This window comes from Gigantopelta aegis, chromosome 14, assembly GCF_016097555.1.
Source record: "Gigantopelta aegis isolate Gae_Host chromosome 14, Gae_host_genome, whole genome shotgun sequence".
In the NCBI taxonomy this organism is placed as follows: Eukaryota; Metazoa; Mollusca; class Gastropoda; order Neomphalida; family Peltospiridae; genus Gigantopelta; species Gigantopelta aegis.
The window spans coordinates 23,795,792-23,820,591 of NC_054712.1; the positions used below are offsets into that span (position 1 = coordinate 23,795,792).

Below are 24,800 nucleotides of genomic sequence, written 5' to 3' on the forward strand. Positions count from 1 at the left end.
GTAACACAAAATTATTTTAATTAATTTTTTTTAATTAATTAAGTTTTTATTCTTTCACATGCATTGTGATGAAAATCCATAGGTGCAACTATAAACCAAGTTTCATCCATCTTTGTTAGAAATGGAGCTAAATGCAAAACTTTTAACATTCAGCTAAATCAAAAGTATTTTAATGAAAACAATTTGATTACTTAATTTTTAATTATTTCCGCATGCATTGTGGTGACAATTCATACAAACAATAAACCAAGTTTTATTGATCTATGACTTACACGTTGTGAGAAATGGAGCTAAATGCAAATTGTTAACATTTAGCTAAACGTAAAGTTTCTTCATTTAAAAAAAAAAAAAAAATTAATTTTTTATTCTTTTCACATGCAGTGATGAACACCCATAGGTGCAACTATAAACCAAGTTTCATCCATCTTGGACTTAAATTTTATGTGAAATGCAGCTAAATGCAAAACTTTAACATTTAGCAAAACATAAAAGCATTTTAATTAAAAATGTTTAATTAATAAGTTTTTTATTCTTTTAATGTGCATTGTGTTGAACACCCATAGGTGCAATTATAGACCATGTTTCATCCATCTTGGACTTACAGTTTGTTAGAAATGGAGCTAAATGTAAAACTTTAACATTTAGCAAAACATAATAGCATTTTAATTAAAAATGTTTAATTAATTTTTTAATTAATTCTTTTCACATGAATTGTGATAAACACCCATAGATGAAACAATAAAACAATATTTTATTTCAAGTGTTAATTTTAACACTTGAAGAAAATATAATAATGTCTACTTTAGTATATTTTATAAAAAAAACCATACATGATTAATCTATTATCAATCTATTACACACACTAAACTTTGAACTACAAACACAAGATCAAATAAAACACTCCTGCCCTCAACCAAACATTCTTCATATAGAGATTTCTGAGACGACCCTTACAATGCAAATCCACAAACGCACATGTATACTTTGGACAATCTCCATTCATACACATGGGTTATAATATGGTAACTAGAGACTTTAAGTGATGGTTTTACTGTTCATCGAAATCATCCAATATAGTACAAGGTTTTAGGCAATCGAGAAAAATATATCTACATGTATGACTGCACATACAGTTTTCATCTGGCATTCATTTTTTTTTTTCACTTGCAAAATATTATATAAATAAAAGCACATGACATGTTATTTAATACCAAACTAAGTTTGAGAAATATTTAAATATTTGCTAAAAAAAACACTTGGAGAAGCTGCCATACTGAAGACAAAAAGTGGCATTTAATGTTTTACATCATTTCGATTATATATAAATTAACTTCTTAATCTACCAGTGACAATCACTGACCTCATCAAACATTTGCATACATGAGGGTCACTCACTCACAAAGTCTGCTGAAGACAACAGGTATAGATATATAAAAAAATATTAATTATTAATAAAAAAAATACATCTGTTTACTGCAAGCAGATGAGTTTAAAAAAAAAAAAAAAGGTTTAATGAATCATGCTTATATTTTTGCACAATGACGATAAAACATCTTCACAGAATGAATGAATGTTTAACACCCCAACACGAAAAATACATTGGCTATTGGGTGTTAAACTATTGTAATTGCAAAAATTAAATGCATCTTCACCGATGCAAAGGAGGAATCTGTACAACTATTGCAATACTCTGAAACAAGTCTGTATATAATGTATTAATTCTATTACACAATGAGTGAAATAACAATTAGCAATTGATAGCACCACACCATACAATCATTAACTTCAACAACTTAAAAGATGATACTGGAAAGAGGGAGACAGAAAGAAACCCCCCCCCCCCAAAAAAAAACCCTGTCAATAATTTACTAATGAGTTTATGAAACCTGTGATCACAGCTCATATAAGAATGTTTTTATCATCGCTGAGGTACACTTCGATCGCTTGCTGACACTCCCCGTTCGACCACCGCTCCAGCAGCAGGTTGCTCTCAATCTCATTGGTCAGCTCTAGTTTTGTCCGCTGGTGACTGCGAACCAGCAGTTTAGTTGCCTCCATAGCCTATTAAAAAAAAAAATTTAAAAATCAGATGAAGCTAAGTTTATTTTGTTTAGCATTGATTAATAAATCATCGACTATTGGATGTCAAATATTAGGTAATTCTGACTTAGTCTTCAGAGGAAGCCCGCTACTTTTTGTCCTTAGCAGACAAGACAGCATATACCATGACCTTTGATATACCATTAGTTGGGATGGGAAAAACAACAACCTGACAATAGGTCCACTAAGGGGATTTGATACTCTGACGCATGTACCTCCAGCGAATGCTCTATCTTGATCCCATTCCCTAAATATGGGCTAAAGATGCAACACTTTTTCTACAGATCTCTATAACAATGGATTACAAAAATGTTGGGTTTTTTTTAAGCAAGACAGTCGATAAACAACCACTAATAGTGAAAACAGCAACTGTGTTTGTATTGTGCATTAGGAAACTAAAGAGAAGCAGGACCGGATTTTCTCTATCTTTTTATTCATTGACAGGCATGTAATTGTCTTGGTATGATAAGGGACAGGACATAGTCATAGGCATACAGGCTTCCATTTTTAATGGGGGTCAGGCTGAATTTGCCCCCTGCAAAATGCCAGAATTATGAACATTTTTATTCATATTAGCATTACGTCATTTTTTTCAAATATTTCTATCTTTGCTCCTTGGGGAGACAGTTGCGCACCCCCCCCCCCAACCCCCCATCTTATCGCTTAGGGACATAGCCCAGTGGTATAGTATTTGCCTGATGTGCGGTTGGTCTGGGATCAATCCCTGTAGTTGGACTCACTGGGCTTTTTTTTATTCCAGCTAGTGCACCACGACTGGTATATCCAAGGCCATGGTATGTGCTATCCTGTCTGTGGGATGATGCATATAAAAGATCCCTTGCTACTTATGGAAAAATGTAGCAGGTTTTCTCTCTAAGACCTATATGTCAAAATTACCAAATGTTTAACATCCACTAGTTGATGATTAATAAATCAATGTGCTCTAGTGGTGTCGTTAAACAAAACAAATTGTAACTTGATGTGATGATGTTCTGGGTTTTGAAGTACCTTTTAAAAGCAAACTCAAGGGAATCATCGGGATGTGCGAAAACTCAGAACACTTCAATTTCAACTGATCACAAGCTTTTACTTGTAGATGAGATTTGAAATGTTTACACCTTGGAAGCCCCAACATACTTCAAAATAATTACGCATTCAGAAATACATTTTCATGTGACTAGATGTGAAAACGCCCCAACTAAACAAATTATTATTTCAAGCTAGAAGTTTAGTTGCAGACAGAAATACCATAAATGTTGTAAGAGGACCATTATACCTTTAACAGACCTGTGAGAATTAAAACCATTTATACACTGCTAAAAAATAAAGTAAACAAACCCATTTCCTTTTTGCCTGACCTGTTATGTCCATGTAAATGACATCCTAAATATTATGTTCAAATGAAAAATAGGTTATGCAAAATTAGATTTACATGAGCTACACACAAACAAATCGATTGTGCTCGCAGTTCTCAGAGGCCTGCGTTAATCGGAAAATGAACGGCTGTGTGACAGAAGAATAAGACATACCTTAGCCGAGTGCATGGCCATGTACTGGACCCGTGGTATGACCTCCTGCATCAGACTGGTGGGCCAGAACACCTGCGACACGAGACCCAGCTGTTGAGCTTCCAGTGCGGTGAGCTTCCGACCCGCAAACAGCAGCTCACTGCTCTGTGGGGCAAACATCAAACAAAATATAATATCACATGGAAATTTGGCAATGCATGGTTGACTAAACACTATTGAGGCATTTTCACCATTTTCAGGCCGTTTTTTGTTTTTAATTAAAGACCAAAAATGTAAAGAAATAAAAATCAATGTAATTAATGTGCTGACTTTTTCCTGCTAGCATTGGTGTGATCCCTAATGTCTGTCAATGTGGGGTGTTTTTGTTTTGTACCTGTGCAGAAATTGAGTATTTAATTACCATAGCTGGTCCAACAGCAAGCGGCAGTGTGTAGGAGACGCATCCCTCCGGCGTCTGACTCAGCTGTGTGTATGGGAGATGGAACAGAGCCTTGTCGCTGGCGTACACCACGTCACACAGAGGCAGCAGGGCCAGACCCAGACCAATGGCAGCTCCCGTCACCGTGGCGACAATCGGCTTGGGAAACTTGATGAATGTCTGGGTCAAATTTCTGAAAATTTAAAAAAATCATTACTAAGTATTTATTATCCACATGTATACATGTAGGTTCAACATAACCGAGTTAATAAAACCATACGAAGAAGCATATGTGTAATAACAAGTGTAATGAAGTAATTTTGGGAAGCGACGTCATAACATGACATTGTTTCCCCTGTCCTATTTCAGACTGCATGTGAAATATGAATCATGATGTCATTTTGTCGTCTCGTTCTAGTTGTGGCTGAAATATTCTTGAGATGGTTTTTGTTATTCATAAAAAATAAAAAATAATAATATGGATAATAAAAAAAGTACTGATTTCATAAAATATGTCACAGGATTCATGTATTATCCTCACTCTCACTCTCACAATACAAAAATCCTGACATTCATTTTGTAAAATCAGTATGACACACAAGCTTGTATAATAATCTCTATATATTACATACATTCTGGTTGACACCCAAGGAATATTTTGTTTTCTAAATTTCAATTAGCGATAGTTAATAACCAGTGACTGCAAATAAATTATTAACAACTACAATTTAACGTTTTTGAAACTGCACAGCAATTTCTGAAACTTGCATAGTGTTTCACGATGGCATCCTGAAGAGAATGTTCTCTGACAACTTCAACATAATGTCAGCTGAATTCATCGGGATATTTATTTATACTGATATGGAAGTCATTAGCAGAATATCTGATTTTAAAATTACAGCATGTTCCTACCAATTAGCAACAAGGGTTAAATTTTAGAATTATCAATTTTTCTACAGACAAAGGGGCGGGATCTCGCTCATTTGGTCGAGCATTTGACAGAGGTGTTTGGATCGAATCCCCTTGGTGGACACATTCTCTAATTGGGTTTTTTCTCATCCTCATCCCAACTAGTGCCCCATTACTGATATATTAAAAGCCCTGGTATGTACTCTCCTGCCTATCAGAAAATGTAAATAAAAGATCCCTTGTTGCTAATGGAAAAATGTAGGGTGTTTCCTCCAAAGAATACTTATTAGAACTACCAAATTTTTAACATCCAGTAGCCAATGATCAATAAATCAATGTGCTCTAGAGGTGTCAACAAATTTTTAACTTTTTTTCATCAAACAGTGCTTTTTTTCATCAAACCCATGTTTTCAATCCATCAGTCACTGAGCTGCAGACAGTGTATTTGGCTTACATCTCACCAATGAGCATAGCAATGTACTCCCTTTCAAGTTGGAGCCAGTGATCGCATACGATATAAAAACTATTTAATTATTTTTGTTGGTTTTTAAAAAACCTACAAACCTGACAGCATCTGCCATCTGTCGAGCTGTGACCTTGCGGTCAGCTGATTTGAAGAAGTTAAGATCGACACCGGAGCAGAAGACGTTGCCAATACTACTGAACATAACCAGCTTGCTGTCATCATACTTGGCCGAATTCAGTGCAGAGATGATCTCCTGAACAACCTGTAACAATCAAACCACAGAAGACCTGTTACCTGTTTGTTTTAAAAGTAGCTATAGCTCATACCCCAATCACCACTCCAACTCATACTAGGCTGAACTCATTGGGGATATTCTTCAGTTTGCTGCATTGTAAGATGTTTCCGACTAACAAAATATTTCTAACATTAAACTTACATATTAAATATATTTTTCGTTTGTTTAGAATATCAGTGTCTGTATAATCAATGTGTTTCTGGTCATCTCAATATTTGTAAAAAGCCCAAACTGGATTTTGTCTTCAAATAATTTCGTATGTACGAAAAAATAGTTTTTAGGAAATAAAATGAAATTTAACCTAGTACAAATATTAGAATGGTAGAAACACATTTAATATACAGCCACTAATATTTTATGCAGAAAAATATATTTGATATGTAATTACAATCGTTAAAATGTCTCTGTTAGTCGGTAACATCTTAAAAATTACAGCAAACTCAGGAATGTCCCTTTAATCTTATAAACAATCTGCAGTAAATCAACTACAAAAAATTGTAGGCTTCTGTAAAAACAATATGAGTTCAATGCATCATCATTTCTTTCTTTTTCCTTGCCTCTTAAAATTGTGAGGACAGTTTTGTTTGCCTGGTGCTCATACAAGTCCACTTTTGTGTAATTTATTTTCTTGGGAGCATGATATTAAATTAAGGACATTATATACATGGTTGCAACAGGTTTAAAAGCAAAATCAAATGGGTTACTTGTAAACAATTTTGGCATGACCCATTTACAAATGAATTATGTCAACATGAAATTGTCTATTTATTTTTTATAATTCCTCAAAAAAAGTTTCAATAATAATTAATAAATTTATCAAAATGGACAATTACAAAGTCTAAAATGACAGATGAGTTCGTAAACACCAATAAAATCCCTAGATGCAGGGCTTGAACTTAACGACAGCAATTGCTGCCATTGAGATATAAATTGCCATAGGTAGAGAGAGCATCACCGATGGCACAAAAGTGCCATCGGTAAAGCTCAACAATGGCAAAATGTATACACCTGGTAATATGGTAATATTATCTGCCAATATGTAACATTTGCACATTTTAAATATGTCTACATACAGCAAAATAACCCTTTAATAATGTGTATTTGCTGCAAATGTCACTGTTTAAAAATTGCCATAGGCAGACTCAAAATTGCTGTTGGTGGGCTGTTTCACCATTGGAATTTCTTTTTAAAATTGCCGTGGGATACAAATTCTTAAGTTTGAGCCCTGTAGATGTGAACCCACTATAATCTGATGGCTCATCTACTCTCAGCTACTACACTATCGAAACTAAAACCGAGACGATCTCGTTCACCTGTGGATTAATGGCATTCTTCTGATTAGTGCGAGTGTTGAGCCAAATCTGAGTGTATCCCTGGCACTTCTTGACGACGATCTCCTTGTAGCGGAACGCACACTCCATCGCCCGGACGCTGACCCTCCTCTCGACCACCTCCTGCTCACGCTCCACCTGTTTCTTGTTCTTACTGTTTTTCAGGTGTAGCTGGCGCGGCAGATTGTCCAACAGAGCCTTATACGAGATCGAAGTCGGACTCATCGGCATCACAGGCGCTCGCATCTTATACGATCCAAAATCTCCAAAGTAAGCATTCATCATGGAAGGACCCGGTAAGGGCTGCCCTGCTGGCGGCTGTCCTCTCACGGGACTGACAGGTTTTACCGAGGTGTAGAGTGATACGGGAGTAACTGGATGTAGTACTGGAATATAGAATGAGAACATTTAAGGAATGTTTGTTATTTCTTTTATGTTCATAGAGGTAATATCAGGGCTTCTAGACTATGGCAGCCCCACTCCCATGGCTAGTGATATTCAATGGGGTTTTTTTTTTGTTTTTTTGTTTTTTTAAATATTTATTTTCCCCAGTCCATTCTGACCATGTCAAGGATGGGGAGCCTTGAATTCATGGCCTTACATCAAAGTAATATAATTTATATACAAGTACACATATCTAATTTGTTGTATAATAATGTTATATAGTCATATATAACAATTTGATACATAAATGCATTTGTAATGTTTCTGTATAAATTAAAGGTTGGTAAAAAACAAAACAAATTGCTATGACGCATATAATGGAAAGGACTGGGAAATATAGGAGAAGAAGAAAGAAGATATAATGGTTAAAACACATAATAATAAATTGATAAATAAATAAATAAGCAAACAAACAAACAAAACAAAACAAATAAATAGATAAAGAAATAAAATAAATAAATAAATAAATACATGGGGGGGGGGGGGGGGTGTGTAAATCTATATTAGCGCGAAACGAAAAAGACCTGGAATTCGAAACAAGCTATTGTTAGGAAATACGTTTCAATCAAAGAGATTAAGCCATGGTGTCCATTGTTGATTAAAAATTTCGTAATTGCAATTCTTATATAAAATAAATCTTTCTATTTCAAACTTGTTTTGCAAAATGTTTTTAACTCCACTGATATTTAATAGTTTTTTCTGTACTTTCATACAGTAGATATAATATTTAATGTTGATAATCAACCAATTTACAAAGTTACTATTTTCGTTATTGATCATACCAAACATAACAATATCTTGACTAAAATTAGTAAAAATAATGTCAATTCCTGTTTCAGTCAATATCCATTCTCGTATTAATTCCCAAATGTGGTTAACCTTGTTACAGTCAAAGAAAAGATGTTGTAACGTTTCACATGAAGCTTTGCAGATGTCGCAAGCATTAGAATCCACGTAATGTATCATATACAGTATTAGTAGTTAAGATTCTGTGTACTATTCTATACTGAAACCATGATAATGTCGTGTCTTTTACACATCGAAAAGGAATAACATAATACTTTTCCCATTTCTTTGTATCATACATGTATCCTTCATTTGCATATTTCAATTGTGCTTTTGGAATGACAGTTTGTGAATTTAACATATCATACACATGTTTACAACCGCTTTTGTCTTTTAATAAATGTTTTATCTTGAACGGGAAAACAGGATTTTGAAGACTTGTGAAAGTGTCATTGTTTATGTTTTCTAATTTGTTTATAAATGATTTAACAGCATTTGTTATTGACGCATATTCCAAGAAATTTGTATTTATATGATATTTTGTTATAAACTGTTCGTATGTTAAAACATCACCTTGTTCGTTTAATAAATCATTAATAAATGTGATACCATTATTGATATAATGTTTGTATATAAATGGTTTGTTACCTATACATATTTTGCTGTTATTCCAGATATCATCGACACTTTGTGGGTTTTGAACTTTTTGTATATTTATCCAGCTGGACAGTGTTTCTCTCCAAAACCTATTGCGAATATGTTCTATTTTGCGCGTTAGGAAATAATCACTTTGTTTAATCATGTCTGTTAACGATATGTTTGTAATTGACTTAAACAAAGTGATCCACTTTGAGTTATTTAAAAACATTCTTCGAATCCATGTATATTTCAATGCTGTTATAAAATTATTTATGTTTATCATTTTAATACCACCCCTTTCATAATCTTGCGTTATTAAATTTCGTTTCAATTTTTCAGTTTTACTCTGCCAGATAAATTTAAAAAATAATGTATTTATATGTTTTATCAGAATTTCATTTGGATTCGGTAAAGCTATTAATAGGTGAGTTAACTTTGGCATTATTAACGTTTTCAATACTGTTATTCTTCCTAAAACCGTCAATCTTCTGCAAGACCATACTCTCATCAATTTTTGTACTTCTGATATTTTTGAATCATAATTCAGTTCGATTATATGTTCCATGTTCACTGAAAAGTTGATACCAAGCAGGTTATAATGAGTTTGACCCCATTCTAACTTCCATCTCGTATGATGGAATAAATCCGTAGAAAACTTTTTCGTTCCTATCCAAATAGCTTTAGATTTGGAAAAGTTTATTTTTAGGCCTGATATATATGCAAAGTAGTCTAAAACCGAAAGTGTATTGTACAGGGACTCGGGAGAACCGTCAAGAATGAAACTTGTATCATCTGCATATTGTGAAATTAAATATTGTTCACCATCTATACTGATACCATTGATATTACTCGAGTTTCTTATTATAATTGCAAGTATTTCAGCACATAAAATAAATATATAAGGTGATAAAGGATCACCTTGTTTACAACCTCTTTCTAATTTAAAAGATTCAGATAAAAATCCATTTTGTATGACACTAGAGAGGGAGTTATTGTAAAACGTTTTTATCCAGTTTTTAATATATGATTTGAAATTAAATATATCTAACACTTTATATATAAAGGACCAAGATAAAGAATCGAATGCTTTTTCAAAGTCGATTAATAACAGCAATCCAGGAATATCATGTTCTTCAGTGTATGACATGATGTCATAAATTAATCTAATATTTTCTCCAATATATCTTCCTTTTATGAAACCAGTTTGGTCTTTATCTATCAATTTGTCCAAAACACTTTTAATTCTGTTTGCAATACACCCCGATGCCATTTTATAAGTACAGTTTAAAAGAGTTAAATGTCGCCAATTTTGTAAGAATTCTTTTGGTTTATTTGGTTTTGGGATACATGTTATAATGCCTAGCTTTTGTACATGAGACATTTCGTTAATGGTATAGCTATAATTAATAGATCTAACTACATAATGTCCTATATCGATCCAAAAGAATTTAAAGAATTCGGCTGTAAATCCATCCGATCCGGGGCTCTTGTCATTTTTCATTGTTTTAAGAAATGCTAAAACTTCAGAATATTTTATTTCACCTTCTAATTCTTCAGCATCTTCATCAGTTAATTTATTGAAACTAAAGTGAGATAGTTTTTCAATAATGTCATCATCATTTTGCCAAGATGGTTTAGAGTAAAGATCTTGGTAAAACGTCTTTGTTTCTTTTAAGATTTCTTTCTGATCCGTAACCTCTGTTCCATTGTCCAACTTAATCTTTGATATTAATTTGCTAAAATAATTCTGAGATTCTAAATTGCAGAAATACTTAGTTGGCTTTTCGCCCTCTTCTATCCACTTTGACCTTGACCTAATATAATGACCTTTGAGTTTTTCTTTTCGCAATTCTAATAATTCAGACTTTTTACTTTCTATTTTTTCCCAGTCAATTGTATTTTCATTCTCCTCTAAAGATTTAATTTCATCGCATATATTTTGTTCTAATTCCGTGCTTTTTTTCTTCTTAAACACAGAAAAAGATATACTTTCGCCCCTTATTTCCATAAGTAATGTTTCTAAGAAGAGTTGATTATTTATCATAAGATGTATTTCTTCTTTGGATATTGAATCTATATTGTCCAAATTATACACTGGTACAGCATGTTGGCGCGTTACTTTTTTATAATTGTTTCTTTAACTAATTTAACATATTCTTTGTTTAAAAGCAAAGAGTTATTGAATTTCCACAGCCCTTTACCTCTTACTATTTGACTTATGTTTATCCTTAAAACTACTCCTGCATGATCCGAACGGTACCTATTTTCAATTGTGACTTTTTCCACCATAGACATAAGATTATTGGATATTAAGAAAAATCCAATCTAGCTTGTTTTAAAGGTGTTTTCTTCTTCCATGTATATCTACGGAGATTAGGGTATAATTCTCTAAATGGGTCTTTTAAATCAAATGCTTCCATGTTTTCGATGATTTACGTGTTTATAGTTTTTTGTATCCAGATCTTGATTTAGTACTAAATTAAAATCTCCACAAAGTATATATTTTTCATTTTGGAATTCTTCAATACAATCTAAAATATATTGATAAAAGTTATCGTTATCTGCATTTGGACCATATATGTTCACAAGGGTAATTCTCTCCCCCTCTATTGTTAAATCGATTATGATATAGTTTCCCCGAGTTATTTTTTCTTATACCATGTATCTTATATTCGAAATTGTTATTAAACATTATAGCCACACCTCAAGCGTTTCCAGTATAGGAACTAAATATGCATTTAAACCCCCACTGCGACTCTATATATGGCTCTAAGTCTGACGTGAAGTGTGTATCTTGTAAGCAGTAAATGCTAAATGATTTACGTTTTAAGTAATTTAATACATCCCTTCGTTTCTTCTTGTCCCCGAGCCCCTGACAGTTAAGCGTTATTATTTGCAGACACGCCATGATAAGTTCTTGTCAAGATTATGTAATTTGTTATATGGGCACACACTATGTATAAATATAATACTGTTGAGACATATTTAGTCTTTAATTTGTAGATTTGTGTTTTTAACTTGCTAGGAATTGGCAGGTCTTTAATTCAAGCATTTTTTACAGTAAGTTTTCCCCCTAAAAAATAAAAATCAATATCAAGGATGAAATAGATTATCTTTAGTTCTTGGTGTGAAAATATATAAAGCAAAGCTAGAGAAAGGACAATCAAAATATAAATTTCTAAGCAGTGGAAAGAGAAACAAAAGTCAAAAGAAAAATCTAAACGAGTGAGAAAAAAGAAACCTATAGTCAAAGGTCACGATATCCCCTTCCCCGACCTTTAAACACATATTGAAACTACATGTAAGATCATAGCCTAATAGTGTAGGTATTTTGCTACATGAAAATATTATTGATTATTAGTACGTAGCTAACAGCTATTTAGGGTACATATCAAATAGTGTGGTATATAAACATATGTAAAGTCGTGAATCACATATACATAGTTACACAAATAGTGACAGATTGTCAGACCACCCGCTCGCTTCTTCCATGAATAGTGTTCAGCTGACCGTGTTCACGTAATTAATGAACATACTGGCTAAAGAGTGATGGTAGTAGCGGCATTGTAATTGTCATTACGTTTTAGAATATTGTTATGATTACTATTTATTATAGCAACAATAAAAAAAATGACCATAGTAAGAAACGGTACTACTAATATTGATAGTGGATAAAATATAGTATAAATGAATATAAATTAGCTCTTATGTAAATTCAAAAAAATTGTTTGGGAAAACGGGTGGTGTGACATTTGCTGTTTCTATATCATAATTGTTGTAAATGATATGTGACAAATATTAAGCACGAAAATACATCAGCAACCACCAACAATAACAGCTTGTTCATAGAAACTTTGTAAATACATTACTATATTTCACACACACACACACACACACACACACACACGCACGCTCGCGCTACACCCTCAATAACACACACAACACACACATGTACACACACACACATATATATATATATACCTAACTAGCGCACGTACGCTCAAGCGCACGCACACACACGCACACCCATACATATAATATACATACATATAATATACATACATACATATAGTATACACACATACATATATACATACACATATGCATACATGCACGCGTGCACACACACACACACACACACACATCACACTGTAGGACTCGACACATTCGCAAATGCACCAACAAATAGGCCTAATACATTGATATGTAAATGATATGCTTACATAACACTGCACACTCATGGATGTATCAACAGTATACATTTAAATTACAATTTCACATCATTAAACCCATTTTCATTTACATGTACACACTTCATATAAATTTAGGTACCAATTTGAAAACGCGCACACCCACACCCACCCAAAACACACACACACACACACGTTTCCATATATTAATATGAAACATTTTCTTGTCATAGTTTACTAATATATTGGTTATTTAAATATAACTTTGCATGACTCTGCTTGAAAGAACAAAATGAATACAAAACTTAATTGGTAAATGTTTTGAAGTGTCAGCGTAATAAAAAAAGGCCAATTCGTTATTGTCTGAAAAAACAGGCCCGAAACATAAATTATTTGGCGCACTAATATTTTTCAAGAATCACCAAATGTGTGGGTAACAGAAAAAGACAGCCCACGGTATTATTATGGACATTTTGAAAATATTTCCAAATCCTTTTTCTTATGTCTCTTCTTCTGTGTCCGTGTCGTACACGCTTTCTTTCAAGAACACCGCTGGTATAACACGAGTTACTTGTTCATTGGATTTTAGTTTCACGTAAAATTCCGTGTCCTTGGTCCATGCTGCCAATACGTTTTCGTGTTCTTGTAATTTTTTCAGGTAAGCTACATTTTTTGTAGTTAAGTCCTCACTTATTCCTATTTGTGTTCCTTTTAATTTTCGCCCATTTTGCAGGGCTTGATTTTTGTGAATTCTTGAAACGAATTTTGCTATGATTGGACTTGACTTCCCCTGTTCGAACTTTCCAATACGGTGGGCAATATTTATATCTGCGTTTGTCACTTTGACACCAACTTTTGCCAAAACCTCAACTGTCTTTTCTATTGACTGTTCCGCGGTTTCATATTTATCATTGTCTGTGACACCAAAAATTCGCACACTGTTTTTTCGGGTATATTGTTCAAGCTCATTGTGTTTTTGCAGGGCGAGGTTACTTGAAAATACCGCGGAATGAATATCACTTTCCAACTTTTGGCATTTGTCCTTCAACAAACGATTTTTGTTTTGAAGTTGGTCCTTTTCTATTTCGACTGTTAAAATTCGAAGTTCAAGCTTTTCTAGTCGTTCATTCAAATGGGCCAGAATATAGTTTTTTGTCACGTCTAACTCGCGTTTTAGATCTTCCTTTGTAATTAGCTTTTCATTTATAGCACTCAACTGAGACATCATCATTTTAATATCTAGAGCAGTGGAATCTGAGGCTGATTTTGATGTGACATTCTGTGTAGTTGTGGTTTGTTGTTTTTGTTCTTCATCATTGTTTACAATTTGCTTTATTTTTTGGGTGTCCGGTTTAGATGTACTTTTCTTAGGTCTTGTACCATCTGTTCTACCTTTCTCGAAACTCGAGTCACTACTAGACATGTATCTTTTATCTCCACGTGTCGCCATTGTTTAGAAGTTTAATGTAGTAAAGCCGTAGAGCTGAGAATGTAGAAGTAGAACATCACGTGATATCCTTTAATCGATAGCCTACACTAGCGTATGGGTGATTAACAGTTCACGTTCGAATTCAGCATTACACAATACAATAGCCTGAAAAGGCTTCGTGGGTCTGGGTCGGGGCTTGGGTCCTCCAACAATGGCTACATATTTGTAATGGCTATCTACATGGAATTTTATTGCTAGATTCCTCTATCAATTTCTAAGTTATACACTCACTTTCAAGTACAGTTTTTAGTGCAACAGATCGTCATATAAACACATGTACCTTCTTGTCACATATAATGCTGTAATTTCTTCTTTAAAACCATTTTTGTGTGGAGCTTCGTCTGTTGCGTCTTACCCCGTTGAAAACCATGATATTTCAATGTTAAGCTAGTAAATAACTACTATTGCTATGCCCGACAGCTAGTGAAAAAATTTGGTTAAATGTTGCAGTTAAGTCTATTTGGTAAATATATAAATATCCTGACCCCCACCCCAATGTTAGTGTTTCTAAGCTATATCTCTCTCTTTAGGTGACATATATCCAATTTTTACTATTATTTAGTAAAATTGTATTAACTTAAAGTAAAGTAGAGCTAGTGAATTTTTAATCGTAGCTAGTACATTTTTTAAATCACTGATCCCATGGCTAGTGGGTTTTATAAAAATTTGAGAAGCTCTGCCAGGGTATGAAAAAAAAAAATCTACAAACTTGTGGATAATTTGTAAAATGATGAACATAAAATAAATAACAGACAATCATTATAATTAAATTTAAAACTTACTAATTATCATAACACTAAAAGTGCATATTTTATTTTGAATTATTTTTTGGTTTCAAAACAATAACACTCAATAAGACAAAATACCAATATAAAAGTGACATCATCAGAATATGAACCAGCTCCCATTGCTACGGCTGGACCAATGAGATGACACTATATTGTAATGAATGTAACAGAGTGATTTATGGCTGTAGCCAAATAAACAACAAAAGGACAATTGTTCTATATTCCTTAGGCCTGAAAAAAAAAAAACTATGTGCATTTCAGGTTTCATCCTTGAACAAAATAGAGTAGGTAGATAGGTAGGAACTTTTTTTTTCTTTTTTAAATCAACTCAAACTGAGAAACTATAATCGGCCAATGTGTTCCGAATCTGGTTTGTTGATTGCAAAAAATCAGGGATCATGATTTTTAAAAAAAAGAAGAAAAAAAGTTGCTTAAAAACATTTCAGGGTCGTTACATAAAATTATGGTAGGTCGGGAAACCAGAAACACATTTTTTTTTAAACCCTTAACACTTGTTAATAGAACCATGCTTTTCCTGTCATTATGGCATGATTTGACCGATGCATGGATTTTCTCATTGCATACAGCACATACCAAAACTGTTGGGTTTCTGACATGGCTCGAAACTGACCTGGAGCAGGCAGAAAATGCTGCTCAAAATGCACAATATGCAGGGCTCAAAAAAGGAAGTAAAATATAGCCTGCTTTGATTTCTTTTTTTTAAAGTAGAATCTTGACCAAAAGAAATATGTCCTGCTTAAATATACATATACACACATACATATGTCTTGCCAGAAGAAAGATTGAGAATTCAAGGGTTTAGGACAGTGTGTGGAAAATTAGAACATCGATCTGAGACAGATTTTGGTGCAGTATGGACTTATATAACAGAATTACGACATTACCTGCAATTTTTTAGTAGTTATAGCAGGTGAATTTCTATTTCAACTGTTAGGTCTAAAACATTGACTACTTTTCGCATTTAGTAGGCCCCTATTTCGAGCCCTAGTTATATATATAGCTGAATTTCAACTTCACAAGCAACTTTTGTTTTCAATCTTGTTTTTAACAGAATTCCAGATATAAAGACAGAAAAGTTTTTTTATTTAACAATGCACTCAACACATTTTATTTACGGTTATATGGCATCAGACATATGGTTAAGGACCACACAGATTTTGAGAGGAAACCCGCTGTTGCCACTACATGGGCTACTCTTTCTGATTAGCAGCAAGGGATCTTTTATTTGCACTTCCCACAGGCAGGATAGCACAAACCATGGCCATTGTTGAACCAGTTATGGATCACTGGTCGGTGCAAGTGGTTTACACCTACCCATTGAGCCTTGCGGAGCACTCACTCAGGGTTTGGAGTCGGTATCTGGATTAAAAATCCCATGCCTCGACTGGGATCTGAACCCAGTACCTACCAGCCTGTAGACCGATGGCCTAACCACGTCACCGAGGCCGGTGAATTCCAGATATGTGCATGTACACGTATATTTTTAAGAGCAATGATATAAGGCCAAACAAAAAAATAGGTGTTTTCGATTGCATCCCCCCAAAAAATTAGGGTAGGTAGGTAGGGTTTTTTGGGGGGTTTTTGGGGTTGTTTTTTTCCCCCTTCCCTTTCTTCCTTAATGTGTGTGTACTTATATAACATTATCTATAAATAATATATATGGATTTGTGGCATAAACAGATGTTTAAAATATCGAAATAACCTGTACCAAGGCTATGTTCATACACACGGTTACTTCCGTGACCGACCAAGCTGTTCGGTGGTAGCTAATCAGGGGAAGGAACTCTATTACAAAAGCTTTTCCATAATTTCTCGATGTTTTTCGGAAGGGAATTACATGTGCAAAATGTATCGTAATGTGCAAGGAAGAAAATACTCTTGTTTGGTGATGTTAATTGTCCTCTTTTATTTTTACTTTTTATTTTGTTTTTATTATTATTTTTTCAAGGGTTTTTTCAGTTTAAGAGAAAAAAAAATTAGGGTCGGGGGGGGGGGGGGGGGTAAAACTAGGGACGGTCGGTCGACCGGAAACACACCTATTTTTTTGTTTGGCATAAACGTTATTCCCATTTGTCTTCTGCATTGATGTTAAAAAAAAGGTTGCACTACAAGTCTAATGAGTCAAATTTTGAGTTATCTTTTTAGAACTGCTTCTCACTTGTTTCTGGAAATTGCTTCCAGTTTAAAATTTTGGAAGCAAAGATTTCTTTCTACTCTGCAAAATGAATATGACTCGATGAGAAATACTCAAACAGGCCTGTCAGTAAACTTTTACTGGCCTGATTGCTACACATAACTTAATTTCTGTGTCTCAATGTTACTGACCACAGTTACTGAGGTAGACACCTTTCTGTTTGACAGTTAGTAGTAGTACAGTGCTGTCCGGTGTATCGGCACACTTAACCATTAAAAGACCATTTTCTTTGTGAACACTGTGAAATACTTAATAAACTGTCTCTCAACATTGAAGCAGTGCATTATCTGAATATACTACAAATTGTTTTATGTCTGTAGTAAATAAACATTTTAAAATTGTCCATTTATAAATGTAGACACTCCCTTGTATCCAAAACGATTTGCATGTCCGGTGATTCGGTGACCCCGCTATGTATAAACCACCCATGACCTCACTTTGTAGTCCATAAACGCTACACTATTGTCCCACGATTATTTTAGTACTTTTTTGTTTTTGTCTTGTTAAAAATTATTACTATGAAAATGAACATCACACAAGATCCATCTCGTAATCAGTTTCAAAATCATGGAGTTTTTTCTCGGGTAGATTGTGCACATATGTGGATCTTAATTATTTCGCATTTATTATTATTTGTTTTTTTTGTTGCAACAATGTAACAATTGTGAACTGGAATGACTGTCAATTAAGGTGTAAAACTTTTGTTTTGTTTGCATTTGCCTGTGTTTTCCTTTTCAGTTTAAATAAAAATAACTGAAAAAAATAATTATACAGTTTACTATAATTTTAAAAATGCGGGAAATGTATTTTTTAGACTGGTTTTAACATTCTTATTATTATCAATAAGGCTGAGCTACTTCGCCTTTATATACACAAAAGCAGGTGAATGATTTATTTTGAAATTATGATATAATTGTTGATAATTCTAAAAAAAAACCATTAATTGTACCCATAACAATAAATATTTTGATATTTGATTAAACATTGAAAATGGAATTGAACTTTAATTCGTTAAAAACACCAACAACATGACAACTTCCTAAGCATACTTGAGCAAAATACCAAGAACGCCGAATCACCGGACATGGTTGTATATATTGTATTATGAAACCTTATAAGGGAGGGAAGGGGTGTTTGTCAAATTTCACGTATTGTTTTCATAATATATCTTTATATAATAATTAAAAATGACAATTATTTACATTCAGATTGGGAATTTGTTACTTCAAAATTGGGAATAAAATTTTAAAAATGTAGCTTTTGGGGAATGGTGGGGAATGATGCCAATTATCGGAGCCTAGAAACACAACTGATAAAACCCTGACAACATGGTATTCAATTTACTAGTAATCAAATAAGTAGAATTCTTTAAAGAACCTCAATTTTATTATAATTTGCTTGGCCCACTTTAATTTAGTTACAGATTTTCTCAATACATTCACTAAATTGGTAAAACACAGAGTCTGTAGTTACCTGTAGTTGGTATTAAGTCATGATCTACCATCACCATCATATATACTCATTCCCCTCTCATAAAGCTATGTGACACTGAACGATAGCGTGGACAAGAGGCAGCTGATCGGGGCCTGCTGGAGATTCTGACCGGGTTACAAGTTCTAGGTTCTTTTGTTAACAACACACCTGGCCTTATACTGGGTGTCAAATTTAACAAAAAAGCCAAACTCATTAAGGGGATTTCAACCAACAGTGTACATACAGGCCTTGTGTGAGAGTCCAGTCTGTTAAACTGTTCCAACCAATGCTCCATAAATGATATATATACTAGTATATAAAATGCCATGGTAGTATATATGGTATCCAGTTTGGGAGAAAGTACTTGTAAAAGACCCATCATTGTACAGTTACTCGTCAATTAATGGAACCTTTTGATGCAGGCTGTAAGCTTATTAGTCTACACTTTCATCGTTTCTCAGGGCTAGCTCTGCCACTCATCAAATTCGCCAATTACAAATTTTAGGAACAATTGGTGAATTTTATTTTAATTTGGCAAAAGAATTTCAAGTAATAATTAGTGTTTTGTAGGAAAATAACTGGGTTTTGCTTCTTTTTTTATATAGAGAGTTTGGCGAAATGTTTTGCTCACCCAGAGCTACTCCTGGTTTATGTAGATCAATATTATATTCAAAGCTATCAGGCTTTCTGCCAGAAAATAATTTGAGGGTATGTAATAATTAAACAAAACAGACCATCAATACTGCATTTCATGTACTTTAACAGAATTAAACAGCAGTTCTCTTACTAAAACCTATAAAAATGCATCCATTAATTTCCAAGATTTTAGGGTACATGATGTTATCCTTCATACCCTCTGGTAGAAACCCTTGTTATGTATATAATAAAAAATGTCCTACTTAAGTGACCACTGGGGTAATAAACTACATAACTATGTTCAAAAAACCAAAACGAATGCATGCTTTGTAATTAATGCAACAACAAATACAACATAATAATTAATATACATATTCAACGTAGAGATGCTAATTATTATTATTAGACAGTGTATAACACTGCTTAAAATTAATAATGCCAGTAAGCTAGCTCAGGCCAGTTAAATGTATTATTTCAAAAAGATTATTATGTAGTCAAACTACATCATATGTAAGGTTGTGTTTTTCAGTACCAGCCACATGTATATATATGCTACATGTTGGTATAGATCTGAGAGTCCAATTGTTCACAGATCTCCAGACAAATGGAAATATTTGTGTTTACTTTGTACCCCTTGATGACATACAGAAAATATGCAGTTAGTTGAAGAAACCAAATGGAATGGATAACATCTCTGGGCTTGAAATAGGAAGTAAAACAATATGGGCCGCTGTTATTTTAGGGTTTTTTTTAAATAGCAGGTAAAAAGAACTATAACAATAAAAGAATAATGTCTTGCTAAGAAAAAAATATGGCCTGCTGAAAATAAGATAGCAGGCGGCTCTCGGAGATGTATTATAGAATTAAAATACAACAGAATCATCAGCTAGATAACAGATGAGATAATCATACATACATGTATGTATACATATGTCTTTTAAAAAATTTACTGAATTTTTTTAGTGGTTTTAGCAGGTGAACTTCTATTTCAGCTGCTACGGCTAAAGAATGGACTGCTTTTCACTTTTTGAACACCGATATTTGGAGCCATGCACCTTGATTTCAGATGGCAATGATTCATGTAAACTATAGCTAAAAACAAAAACCCTGGTAATGCATTAAGTACTCGTTTGACACAATTTTACCACTAATGATTAATTAATTATTTTGTTGTTACGAAATAAAACCTGCATGATTTGCATTACCTGAGCTGCTAGAATCCTTTGCCTTCATTTCACCCAAGAGAATTAGCTGCTTCTTGGGCTTTTTATGATTTTGATTCACTGCCGTATCACCTGATAATCTTTTCACAGTTTTACCCTTTACAAGGTCATTTGTAAACTTTGGGTTTACATTTGAAAACTTTGACACTAGATTTTTGCTTGCCTTTTTTATTGGAACTGAACTATCAAGACTATCGTCTGTCTTATTGGAAAGTTTCAGCTCTTCTGTTTTGTGCTTACAGCTAGCAATATCATTCACAGAATACAGGACATCATCATCGTCATCATCAGAACCGTCCACTTTGTCCTGTTTCCTTTTTACACCCTTCTTAAGAATTTCTTTGTCTTTAGTCTTGTTTTCAGTCTGTTTCTTTGATGGCAATGAAGACTTAGAATCGTCTCCAAGACCCCTTTTATGTTTACATACAATTCTTGAGGAATCATCTAAAAGTTCATGGTTTCCCCTAGCAACTTGGTCTATCACAGCCTGAAGATCAAGAGCTTTCTGGGCTAATGATTTTGTCGAGAGAGTCTTTGGTTTCTTGTCTTTATTTGCATTGCTGGCATTAATGTGTTTTACAGATCCTTTTCCAAATTTTTTCTTAAGAATAATGGGTACGTCCTTTGTGGTCAGTGTTTCATTACTGAATGATATTTTACTGGAGAATAGCTTACTGTGTATAAATCTGTTCACAGTTTTCTCCTTTTTTGTCAGATGCCTTCCGTGAATATCTTTTTTGCCCGATCCAAGATTTGAGGCTTTGTCTTGCTTCATCACAGATTTCTTTTTCTCTGTACGCTTACTAATCTGCATAGGTCCATTCCGAATAAGTTTACATTTTGTTTCCTTGTCCAGTTTGGTCAAACTCTTCGACTGTCTGCTTTTCTTCACCAGCTTTAAGGCACATCTTCTCATTTCATTTCTTTCCAACTTGACTGCTTGGTTTTTGTGCTTCTTGTCATACTCTGTGATGAGATTCTTGCAGTTGGACAGATTTTCAGCTGGCTCCCAAGTATCCCAGTCCGAAGAGAACCCTTTCCATCTGACGAAATACTCCACATAACCCTTTATGTCCCTTTTCCCTAGAATCTGCTGCACCTGAAAACAAGCAATAAACAATGTTAAATACTGATCAAATCTGATAATACCGGGTAATAGCATTAGCCTTTTTATTTTCTGACAGATACATTAAATTCAAAGTATTTTTAAACCCTGTCACCTACTATTTGCAGGTTTTTAATAAAATTTCAGTAATGTAATTTTAGATGAGTGGGTATTGTTTGCAGGTCTAATGCAACCACACAAACTGATAAAAAAAATGGCTTTGATCAGCCTAATTTCGCTATGTCATTGTCACTGTGACGAAATCTATGTTACTTGTTTTGTACTGTTGTTTATTTCATAGACATGTACAAAAAAGGACAGCTTTCATTACCTATTGCCAGTTTGGTTAATGCTAATTGCTTAATGATCAAGTCATATCTTAAGCAAAAAAACTGAGATGGAAATGTTCTCAATTTTGGAGCGAAAATAAATGCTTATAAAGTGTATGTTCGCAGTGGTGTATGTAGTGCAAAAGAGAACCCGTTCTATTGGCAATCGTCATTTAAGTTTGGCAATTTAACATGGGTTTCAACTTTCAATGGTAGATGACATCTGTGTAGTGAGACTTAAGGATATGGTAGTATGGTGTTGTGCTGTCGTTCTGCTAATGGCTCCACAGCTGCTTAATCCAGCACTGAATATAGGACATACATTTTTCTGTAATTTTCTAACAAATAATTCTTCACTTCAAAAATGTTACATTTCGGAAAAGAATCCTCGAACATACATAAAGTTAGATGCACATATGTCACTGATAAAAATGTTGCTTTAACTTTAAATAATTACAACAAACTTCCCGCCATTATAGGATTTACTCTATTCTGATTGTTATCCTTTGATAAACCTCAGAAGATGACGTCATTACACCAAATGGGAAAGTCATTACGAAATATATGTCATGGAAAGGATGCTACAAACTGATCTTTGTGTATTTTTAACTAAATAGAAGTATTGTTTGTAAAATTTATAAAAACTGTAAAAATAATTGTGAATGTATGTTTAAGTAAAAAAATTAGTATAAAATTGTGTAGTGATTTTATACAATTTTTCACTGTTAAACATCAATTTAACTTTACAAAAAACAACTCTTATATAACAAAAATATTTAAACTTTACTGGTAGTCCGAAGGACATAGTAATTGTGATTTTTACCAGGGCTTCTAGATTATGGTAGCCCCACTCCCATGGCTAGTGATATTCAATGTTGGGCTAGTAACTAACTACTATTGCCATGTCCGACGGCTAGTGAATTTTTTTTGTCAAATGTTGCAGTAAAGTCTGTTTTGTAAATATATGAATATTCTGACCCCACCCCTAATGTTAGCGTTTTAAAGCTATATCTCTCTCTTTAGATAATATATATCCAATTTTTACTATTATTTAGTAAAATTGTATTATCATGGCTAGTAAATTTTTCAAATCACTGATCCCGTGGCAAGTGGATTTTATAAAATTCTAGAAGCCCTGTTTTACTACGTCCGGATATCCTTAAATACCCGTAATATAGCTGCTATTCAAAACTTTTTTCAAACGAAATAATGCAACAAATGGACACACAAACCAAAAATGTATAACCTACCATACTCACAAAATCCTAATTGAAGTACTTGCATCATTATTAACAAAATAAATCTTCAATGACAAAATTATTTTAACTACATCAAAGGCTATGGTTATGTTTATTGAATACATTTAATTCAGTATACCATGTATATATAATTCCATTTGATCCATATGAATAAGTATTATGTTCACATTAGTTTACATATAAATTATGAATATAAATATTTAAACAAACTAAATCAAATTGTTGGGATTTATATAAACAGCATATTTATATAACAATTGCCAGGTGTCATCTAATATTTCATAATTAAGTTTATTATTTGTTCACTAAATCAAATGAACACATTTTTGATACTTTATGTTAACTTTTGTTCTAAAATCTATTTAATTTACAAAACTTTTAAAAAACCCCAAAAATTAGTGTTTTAACAGTTTTTATGATGTTTAATACATTTGCTATTTGTTCATAGTTTAAGCTCACGTTTATTTTGAACTGTTCCTTATTTTTAACATTCAATGCCTAATTAATTAATTTACAGTTAATAATTAATCTACTGTTAACCGCGCAGGTATCCGTATTATCACGAGTTTAGTAAGCTTATGAAATTCCGTGTTTATTTTTAGCTCCATGGGCTTAGCGCACAAAGCAAAAATACGGCGCGGCAGGTATAAAAGTAGGGAGTTTTCGGAGTACTGCATGTAGCTAAAAGTCGAATAAATTAGTAAAAATCCACGCCGCATGAAGAATTGTTTTTCAAATGCTCCACGCGCACTGACGATGATAAACTGTTTACCTCGTATATATTTTTCTCCGCCATTTCATGATAAACAGAGGTGCCAGGCAAGCGAGTGAACTCTTGCGTCCTTTCCGAGAGGGGGCGCTCATTTTGACCGTCCATGTTCCAAAACACGCAATATGAAATCGACTATCGCGTTTAGCCTAATGATTTTAATGGCCTATTTATTTATTCGGGAACATTCTACAATTTTTAATTATGCTGTATAAATATATTAACAATTCTAACGTGTGTGGGGTTGTTTTTTTAATGCATAAAAAATATATTTATCATTTTATAAGTAAACTAAAATTATTAAAAATAGGAATTTAAGGCACGAACAATCATATTATGTATTTTTATTATTATTATTTTATTTTTGTTTATTTTTTCTTCAAATTGTAGGGCCAACCAAATTAAGG

At 33.4% G+C, this 24,800-nt stretch overlaps 1 protein-coding gene across 1 annotated transcript; it reads right to left on the minus strand.

Annotated features, from left to right (window-relative positions):
• LOC121389148 (chromodomain Y-like protein 2) lies at positions 1-24,501 on the minus strand. The gene is made up of 7 exons (XM_041520758.1): positions 24,397-24,501; positions 20,914-22,030; positions 7,031-7,434; positions 5,521-5,684; positions 4,030-4,240; positions 3,630-3,773; positions 1-2,061 (listed from the first exon to the last, which is right to left on the minus strand). Exons 1-7 carry the CDS (start codon positions 24,499-24,501, stop codon positions 1,900-1,902), a joined length of 2,307 nt encoding a protein of 768 aa, XP_041376692.1. The 3' UTR covers positions 1-1,899.
• Between the last annotated feature and the right edge of the window lie 299 nt (positions 24,502-24,800).

Coding starts and splice junctions, on each gene's coding strand:
- LOC121389148 (XM_041520758.1), bottom strand. CDS start 24,501: ATGGACGGTCAAAATGAGCGCCCCCTCTCGGAAAGGACGCAAGAGTTC. Junction 7,435..20,913: donor AAAGGATTCTAGCAGCTCAG/GTAATGCAAATC, acceptor TCTATATTCCAG/TACTACATCCAGTTACTCCC. Junction 4,241..5,520: donor CAGATGGCAGATGCTGTCAG/GTTTGTAGGTTT, acceptor TTAAATTTTCAG/AAATTTGACCCAGACATTCA.